The sequence below is a fragment of the Bison bison genome, unplaced genomic scaffold (assembly GCF_000754665.1).
Source record: "Bison bison bison isolate TAMUID 2011002044 unplaced genomic scaffold, Bison_UMD1.0 scf7180017864331, whole genome shotgun sequence".
Lineage (NCBI taxonomy): Eukaryota > Metazoa > Chordata > Mammalia > Artiodactyla > Bovidae > Bison > Bison bison.
In genome coordinates, this window is record NW_011494903.1 from 5,595,339 (window position 1) to 5,605,465 (window position 10,127).

The 10,127-nt window shown below is 31.4% G+C and overlaps 1 protein-coding gene across 3 annotated transcripts in view; it reads right to left on the reverse strand.

The window, feature by feature from the left end:
- NIPBL (Nipped-B homolog (Drosophila)) overlaps positions 1 to 10,127 on the reverse strand; it is a 209,756-nt gene that overhangs the window by 55,750 nt on the left and 143,879 nt on the right. For all 3 annotated transcript variants that reach the window (XM_010853771.1, XM_010853770.1, XM_010853773.1), the window contains 9 exons: positions 9,887 to 10,084; positions 9,572 to 9,643; positions 9,386 to 9,475; positions 7,697 to 7,800; positions 4,775 to 4,861; positions 2,242 to 2,473; positions 1,253 to 1,404; positions 611 to 691; positions 68 to 168 (listed from right to left, as the gene is read on the reverse strand). In XM_010853771.1, the coding sequence (XP_010852073.1) occupies positions 68 to 168; positions 611 to 691; positions 1,253 to 1,404; positions 2,242 to 2,473; positions 4,775 to 4,861; positions 7,697 to 7,800; positions 9,386 to 9,475; positions 9,572 to 9,643; positions 9,887 to 10,084 (1,117 nt within the window). The remainder of the gene's footprint in view (positions 1 to 67; positions 169 to 610; positions 692 to 1,252; positions 1,405 to 2,241; positions 2,474 to 4,774; positions 4,862 to 7,696; positions 7,801 to 9,385; positions 9,476 to 9,571; positions 9,644 to 9,886; positions 10,085 to 10,127) is intronic.

Below are 10,127 nucleotides of genomic sequence, written 5' to 3' on the forward strand. Positions count from 1 at the left end.
AATATATGATGGCTACAGTATAATGGGGTTCTTCATCATAAACTTGGTGTTTGCTATAGTTAGTTACCTGAAGTTCCTTAAGCTCCTCTTGCTGGTAGGTAATCTTGCCAGTGAAGTAAAAATTTCTTCCAAAATTAACTGCCTATGTTTTTCATATCTTGAGAATACCTATTTAGCAATTATAAGATTTCAACTTAAGTTATAATTATTCGAAAACAAACAAAAATGATACTATACTATGTGATAAAAACCTAATCTGCCATTTAGAATGAAAATGTTTTCAACAACTTCAACAGTAATGACTTAATTTACTCAACCTTTCTATCATTAATTGTAACATTCTTATAGAAGTCATAGTATACTAGTTTCATGCAGAGGAATATGGTATTTTAGGTATGGAAAGTAAGACAAGATTTAAATGATTTAAAATACCTGATTTTATTAAGAAATTATTAAATATTTTTAAATACTTAGAAGTGTTTAAAATCTAAGGCATAAAATAGCCCTTGTGGAAAACTCAAATCTGCATTAGTTTTTGCAAATTTGTATTGAACGATATCAATATTATTTTTCTGGGGGATAACTAAAAATGTGTACTGATTATACTTACTGCAGTAACTAATTTAATGGCACACAATTGTAGTTCACTGACATTTTCCACAAAAAATGGTGTTATTCCCATTGAAGATACCTGCACAGACACAGAGAGTAATGATAGGATACATCTGTAATAGATTTCAGTAACATTCTACCTTACTAAATCCCAAAACACTAAAAAACTTACTGAAAAACAATGAGAGAGCATTTTCTTTTCCCTCATCAATCGACATCTAGTTTTCCCTTTGTTCCCTTTCATCCTCGAGAAAATTAGTACATACCTTCCTTCACAGATGCCATTCCTCTAATTACCAACTTTTAGACTGATAAATGTCACAGGAATGCAAAAAAACAAAACATAATTCACTATTCTGGAAGAAATATCCTAACATATTTTAAAGGAAATAATAACTTTCAAATAATTTAGATTTTAGAATTTACACTACATTTACCTTTCTTCTGCCCCAAGTGGTTCTTTTTAAAACTTCCCTACACTTTTACTTCTTCCATTTAGATATAATACACTCAGAATGAAAAAAATTAACGTAGTGCTGGTATTATTATTGAGTGCTCAAGGTTAAACTGAACCCAATTAGGTCCTTTATCCTTAAATTATTTGATCTAGAAATATGGAAAATGCTTGAAAAAAACTTACCTGAAGGATTGTTGTGTCTGTTAGAAGTTGTATTTCTAGTAGTTCTGATAAGCTGCTAACAATGTCACAAACTTTATTATAAAGCATTACTATTACTCTCTGCTTATGGGTAGAACATTTAGCCCGTTTTGCCTTTGAACTTAGTAAGCCTCCTAAAATGAAAAAAAAATCAAAACAAGGCTTATGTCAACTTTTAATAATCTGTTATAGCAATGAAACTGCTTCCTGAATTAAAAGAACACATCTTTTTTTTCTTCCCTATATAAAAATATAACGTGGCAAACAAAGCTATTTATTTATTGAACAGAAAATTATTCTCTACGGAATACTCAGAAAGTCGACACTGTTAGAACAGATTTTCAATGGCTATTAAATTCTTGTATCTTAAGTATAAATTTATTTCATTTTTTTTTTCCATTGACTGGAGCAGGATAGTAAGATGATATTCCCCTTAAATCAACTTGCAATAATTAAACTACAGATAATTAATTTAGGATATTCATGATTCAAGTTTGCCCTCCTCTCTTCAAATGTAAACATGTTAATATACTTGACTCATTTGTAAAGATTATCAGTAAGAGAAAGAATATACATTTTTAAATTAATTTATTTTTTATTGAAGGATAACTGCTAAGAATATACATTTTTAATCAACCCATTTTGTAGATAATATTTTAGGCAAAATTAGGGTGAAGTGCTAAATAGAACCAGAAGTGAATATTAACATTATCTAAGATTGCCAGATAAGTAAAATTACTTGTTATTATATGTAAACAGTTGCTAAAGAAATTATAACTGAACAAGTACCAGACTGAAAAATTTCTATATTCCAGTCAAATGAAGGGCAGTGTTTATTACAATTTTATAATCTAGTAATTTTGGTGCCATTTGAAGTCACTGCATTCTGACCCATCCAACATGGCAAAATTATATTACAGGTAATTTTGATATTAAACTAAAAAATTATCAGTATAAAAGGGCAAACCAACCTCCATGAGGATCTAATCTGTAAACAGGATCATACTGAGGATAAAGTGTATTCTGCAAATGAAATTTAGTGTACTGTATAACTCTTTCGATTACATCCTCAATATATACAGCTTTTGGCATGTTAGGGGATGTCATGATGTTTATAGTTGTAAGACAGGCATCTGCTGATTTTGTCACTCTCTCCATAATAAGGTCTCTCCATAACCTTTCTTCTTCTTCAGTATCATTATTCTGTAAAACAACACACTGTTAATGAAACTGAAATAAACACATTTATAGGTTAAAATATTTTTTAAATATTATAATATATTTGACCTTCCCTGTAAAACTCTGTGTCGGGAAGATTCCCTAGAGTAGGAAATGGCAACCCACTTCAATATTCTTGCCTGGAAAATGCCATGGGGTTGCAGAGTCGGACATAACTGAGTGACTGAGCACACACGGTGGAAAACTTGGTAAGAGTTCTGATGTGTGTCTATTTAAAGAATATCAGGAATGAAGTACAAATACTTATATTATGTTAGGTATGATTTTTGTGTTAATGTTTTGAAACACAATGTACTCTACTTTCTAATTTCACCATTAAGTGACATCCTAATAACAAAGTTTTAGTTATGTTTATCTTCTGTGATAGACTTATTTTAAAAGTAAGTAAAATGTTACTGACTCAATCATTTCTAATATCTATTTTTCAACAACACTGTATTTTTGAAACTGAGATTAAAAAGTGGTGACTATGCAGACTACTAAAAACATATTTTATTTTCTAAAATATATAACTCAACAACTGATAGACTACGTTTTAATTTATACATCAGCAATATGCATTACAATTGGGAAAAAGTGACTTTAATCTTACTTTTAAAGTGAAAATCCTTCTATCACATCCTTAGTTATAAGATATCGACTTTATATTCTAGGAATATTTTCATATGCATGCTAAAAGCATAATATATGTAAAGCAGAGCAGGGCTTTTATACTAAGGCCAAAAAACTCCATCTCTAGCTTTCTTTCATTTTACTACTTATACATCCACTAAAAAAGTAACACAAAATAACTTTTCTTTGATATTGAAACTTTTATTTGGAATAGTCAGTTACGGAGGTTCATCACTCATGTCAAACATTAAGGCTTAAAAGCAACACACTAAAAAGTGCTAAGGTTTTCAAGAATAAAAATAATTTCATTAAAAGCGACTCAGCGAGTTCTCCAGAACTTTGAACTCTAGATTCTTGCTATTTACCATAGTTTCTTGCTAAAATATTAAACACACACACACACACACACACACCCCTTTTAAGACTAAAGATGTAGTATTGGGTTGGCCCAAAGGTTTGTTTGGGTTTTTGTAATATCGTATGGGAAAACCCGAACAAACTTTTTGGCCAACCAATATACTGTCACTATAGTTTCTCTAATCCCTTAGGTTTATATGATTCAAGAATTATTTTAAAAGGGCATTGGAAAAACACAGATATATTTAATAAACCACAGAAATACCAACTGAGATTACTTTTCTAAATTCCATGTAAATCACTTAGCACTCCTGTGCCTTTTGAAAACATCAAGAACACTTCCTTTCTGAGATATAATCCAGTTCGTGTGCTAAACATATATACTATGTATGTATATATGAGAATGGAAGTATTATCTATCAATAATACTTGCTACCAGTGCTTCTCGTTGGATGAAAATTGGACCTTTTTCTGTTTCAAAAATTTTCTATAATATACTATTTTTATTATCAGTCATTTAAAAATAAATTTCATTCACTCAAAATATTCCCAAATTCTTATCTTTTACATTAAATTCCTATAAGCATTAGTGTTTGAATTTATTAATTGTTAAAGAGACACCAGGATCAATTCAAATGCACATACGGTTTTGAAAGTCTGCTATAAAGGTTAGAAACACAGACCCTGGTTTATATAAACCATTATCATACCATGTTGCTACCGCTTTTGATAAAGCACACTAAAATGTAATGACAGCTGCAGTTAACATTTATTGAGAACTTACAATGTACCAGACACTGTTAAGCAGGTTACATGAATTAATTGAAGAAACATCCCTCCAACAAACATTTGAGCTAGATATAAAAATAACACATAAGGATCAATATTTTAGAATACATTAAGAAATCACCATATGGTTTCCAACTATTTAGTTCTCAAGGGAAGGTCAAGAAAAATAATTACTTCCTACCAACATTTTATAAATGAAAAGACATTTTAAAGACTCATCCACTTACAAAAGGAAGAGCATAATGTAAGATTAAAGAATGATCCTTTGAACTGAATGAATTTACATCTGTCATCATATTTATTTATATCAAAGCTGTCAACTGATAATGTGTAACATTAATTTTAATGTTCTATTAAATTCTAACTGCAAGGCTAAATGTGAACTAGTAAATAGTGGCAACAAGTTCAAATTAATAAAATTTGGAATTTTCCCTATAAATCAAAGTTCCTTATGAAAAACTGTATAATTTAATAGAGTAAAATTAACAATACAGATTTTAAACTTACATGATTTAACAAAGTGGAGAGCTTTGACCCATCTTGAATATTCTTTTCCAAGATATTTAGGACTTTCACAGTTTTGTCAGTGGAAAGCTGAACAGAAGCAAAAATTCTTTTATCAATCATTGGTAAACATAATAAATTACTCAAGAAATATTCTGTACAATTATTCCCCTTAGCTTATGGATTATACAGCATTAACATTCGCTCACAGAGTGGAAAAATAAAATTTTCTCACTTAGCTCCTCCACTCAGATCTGAATTATGTAGAGAATTAATTACTTATTTTTGAAAGAACAGCAAACGGAATGGGCACATATGTACGTTTCTAAGGCAAATCTCACCATATAGCTAGTTAAGACTGCATTTGTTCTGGCCCTCTGCTCTGTGAAAGTGACACTGAACATGCATATGATCGCAGAGGCACCCACACACTCTCTCTAAATATTTCCTTTGTTGATTTTTTATTTTTAAAAACACCTATTTAATTTCTTACAAATAATGTTTTCTGTATTTAAAAAATTAGTAGTCATTGTAGAGGTTCTACCAGGAAGCAACCATTACCCATTCCTTTGACTAAGTCTCCTTTTAGATCCCTATCAGGTAGCTAGGACTCTCAATGGAATCAGTCAGAAAAGTAATATGGGAGGATCAAAGTGACATCAGGTATATTTTCATTATTTCTATACTGGTGTATAGAAAACATTTCCCCCAAATATATTGCTTTAGATAATTTCACAACAGATTAAACTACTGAAACTTTTGGTAAATTATCCATGCTTTGAAAATACTCAGTAAATGCACTTTTTTGAAACAGAAACACTACATATTTTGAAATAGAAACACTACAGGACTTATGACATAAAACCTAAAGGGGGCATTGGCATTTCGGAAAACTGATGCCATATTTGTATATACAAAAGAAATCAATATATTCCTCACTGCACATAGTAATATCAATGTGAACCAATAGTACATTAATTCTTGGGTAATCATGTGAAATGTCTGTATAGCTTTAAAATCCTAACTCATAGAACTTTTGGCACTCTCAGTGGGAATGTGAATTGGTGCTGCCACTATGGAAAACCAGTATAGAGGGTCCTTAAAAAAGCAAAAAAACCAATCTGTCATAATCAAGTGATTCCACCTCTAGGTATGTATCTGAAGAAAACAAAAGCACTAACTTCGTAAAATATATGCATTCCCATTTTTACTGTAGCATTATTTATAATAGTCAAGACATGGAAGCAACCGTGTCCATTCATAGATGAATGGATAAAGAAAATGTGGTGTGTGTATGTGTGTATATTTAGCCATGAAAAGAATGAAATCTTGTCATCTGCAACAATATGCATGGACCTTGATGGCATGATTCTAACAGAAATAAGTCAGACAGAGGGAAAAAAATGCCATATGATCTCACCTGTATGTGGAATCTTAAGAAAAAAAGAATTTATAAATACAAAGAACAGATTGGTGGTTGCTAAAGGTGCGAAGTGGGGGTGGGTGAAGTAGATGAAGGTGGTTAAAAGGTACAAATTTCCAGTTATAAGTCAGTCCTGGGAATGTAATGCAAGGCATGATGAATATAGGTAACAATACTATGATTTATATCTGCAAGTTGTCAAGAGAATAGAACTCTTAATTCTTATTCTCATAATAAAAAAAAATAATGCAACTGTAACTGTGTGTGGCCATGATGTTAACTAGATTTACTTTGTATCCTTTTCCAATACACACAAATATTGATTTGTTACACTGAACTCCTGAAACTAATATAAATGAATACAAAATGAATAACTGATATTTTAACTTTGTAAAGAATATAAAAATATTTCCCAGTCTACTTTAAAACTAAGTAAGTTTAATTTTTGAGAAAACAAATTCTTCAGATAAATATAATCTTTCATTAAATCTTTTACTATGCTTGAAGAACAAATCATTATCTATACATTACAGACTAAGAGTACAAAATTTTGTAAAAGAGGAGCCTGATAAGGAGGGAAGAGGATTTTTTTGAAACTGTATTTGCATAGTAATCATGCAGTAGTTTAGGAGGTGACTGCTGGATCATAAAGATCATGGGAAGCCAATCTTGATGTTGTCACTATTGTTTGAAGTATTATTAAGGAAAAAAATTTCTGTTATTCCATTAGTGCAATGAGACTACTTGGCAACAGACAGCTCACAGGAAAGACAATCCACAGAAGTTATTATGAAGCCTGCAACAATGAGATTCTGTACTTATTAACAATTAATGTGTTAACAGACACAGAGAATAGATTTGTGGTTGCCACGGGGGAGAGGTGGTAGGGGAGGGAAGGATTGGGAGTTTGGGATTGTCAGTTGCAAGCTATTAATATAGGACGTATAAAGAACAAGGTATAGCACCAGGAACCATTTTCAATATCCTGTGATAAACCATAATGGAAAAGAATGTTTACAGATGTGTAACTGAATCACTCTGTTGTACAGCAGAAAGTAACACAACATTGTAAATCAACTATATTTTAATAAAATAAACCAAAAAAAACCCCCCCAACAATTACTGTGTTAAAACCATGGCTTAACTCTTTCAATCAATGTAAATGACTAAAGGAAATGTTAAAGAAAAATTTAGTGTATTTCTGTATTTAAATACTTTGAATATTTGAGACAATGAAAAAATAAACAGTGACAAAAAAATCTAGGACTGTGTCACTTTGAATGCAAAAATATGATTTTTCTTTAGAATAATTTGCAGAATATGCCTTTGATTCAAGCCTTGTCATTTTTTAAAGAAATAATTCTGTCAGATTCTCAGAAAGAAACAATGAATTGTCTTTTCATCATTACTTACTTTATATAAACTTTGCAATTTACCTTTAAAACTTTAATTTCAAACATGAAATAGTAAGTAAATTTATAAATTTTACTTTAGTGAGATACCTTATCCATTATACCCATTGCTTTAATTTTAGCAGATTCACTGCCAAGTTCATTAAGCTGATGTTTTCCTAAGAGCAGTTCCTGAGGAATTTCATCATCATCACCTGAAAAACCAATTCAAACATACATAGTTTAGGTAAAATAAATAGCTCAAAATAGTTAGCTTTAGTTAATAAAATTTCTGCATATATACAAACAGATGTAAACAAACAAAAATAATATCCTAGGAGGCCTCCATAAACCTCAAGCAAACCCTGAATAAAAGAGGACAAAGATTACAATTAGACTTCTGACTAAGATGGGAAGAGGAGATAGATATCTTATCTTTACTACTTTATGACCCTTCTCAAGCAAACTTTCTGCCCCAGCAGGCTGACCTGTATGGACTACATCAACAGTCTCCCATGCCCTCTGGCTTCTGTTTGGGTTCAGCCAGTGGGATGCCCTGTCAGAAGATCAAAGAGAAGGAGAGTGAGGTCAGGGTATTTCTATTCCTGACTCCTTCCTTGCAAGGTCTCCTCAAGCTGCTCATGTCCTCTGACCAAAAGAACACTTGTTTTTACAGGGCAACCTATTCTAAAACTTTTTCTTTTCCTATTTATTGACTGAGTTCTATTGACTTCTGTTTACCCTTGCTCCTTTGGGTACAGGGGTGGTAACAGTTCCAAGTCTGTTAACTTTGGGTTTCCGCTCTATTCTGCCCCTATCTTTGTAATCTTGGTCTCTTTGTAAGTAACTACTCAAATTATTTTAATTTGAGAATGCCATATGACTTCTTGTTGGTATCTTAAATGACATGGAAGACAGTTTTCCAGCACACAATTCTAAAGTTTTGGAAATGATGAAGTGGATATTCTAAGTAATCAGGGAAAGAATTAATGATACTTACACAAGTAACTGTCACAAATACTTTTAAAATAAAGGTAATATACCTTTTAATGCATTTTTAAACAGATGTACTCATACTAGAATTATTGTACTCCATCTAGCTTTTGTATAAATTAGGCACTAGTGTTTGTATCTACTGAAAGTGGAATAAAATTGTTGAGAGCAGCTCTAAACAATGTAAGCAGCTTTTTAAAAAAATAAACCTAACATTTTTACATCTGTAGGTATGACCCATATATATTATTATAAATTTAACACAACATTACATTAACCCTATTGTATTCTAATTGCTTTACAATTTTGTTTCCCACACTGGATACGGAATATGTATGTAATACATATGTAAAGCCTGGGGCTGGGGTATTTATGTTTGCATCTCTAGCACTTAACATACTACTGACAACCAGTAATTATTCAATAAATACTGTCTTTTAGAATAAATTAGGTAGGTTCTCATTTCTGCATCTTTGCTCATATTAGTACCCTTCTTCTCTAGGACCTACTCAAGTTTCATCTGCATAAAGGCTTCCCTAATCTACTATGGTAGCTGTACTCTCAGGACTCTTAAAACACTATCAGTACTAAACTAATTTAACACTTGAATTTTATACCAACATTTTCAGTTACTTGATAACACAGACTAGATTTGATGCCACACTAGGTTTCAACTTCTTAAGAGCACATATCATCCCTCTGAATCTACTAGAATAACTGGCAGAAATCTTAACACACAGGTAAGTAAATACATTTTAAATTGAGTTTATATTTAGAGGTAAATAAATATATTTTAAATGATTTTACCAAATGCAGTAAAATCCATATCTTCTAAGTTATCCAAAATATTCTCTATTGAGGCTGTGAATCTCTTAAAAGTTGAAGAATCCATCATTTCTGCAAAGGAAGAAAAAAATCCAAAACTTAATCATCCACACTCCAAGTAGAAAACTGAAATTGATGACTATGAATAAAGACAAACTAAAATGTTACCTTCGGGTGTTAGTTTTGGTTCATAAGCTTTCCGCTTCTTCTGTTTTTCTTTTTTCTTCATTTTTCTAGCGACTAAATGAACAAAAAGAAATACTGAAATGCAGTAATAACAACCTAAAATACTTCTATGTCTACTTTCTTCCTGAACATTAATTAAAAACTTGAACAATAATCACTGCTAATACACAAATTTTGTCTTCATTAAAAATTAGGAGTTGTTAATTAGCTCATAAAAAGGTATAAAAATTCTTCGAAGTTAAAACCTTAAATTTAACATCAGCTTAAGTAAGAAATCCATTGACACTGATGAGTTACCCTCACTAAGGCTGGGAGGAGGAGAATAATCTTCCATGTCAGAATCTGATGGGCTTCGGTTTCGATAACGACCACCACCTGAACTTCTTCTTCCTTCATGAGAGTGGCCACTTCTCCTATGATCCCCAGAGCTTCTTCTGTCACGCTCTTCATATTCCCAAGCTTTATCATCATCTTTTTTATGTCGTTTCCTAGAGGCTAGAAGCAAATCCCCATGACAAATAATTTACCTCACTTAAAA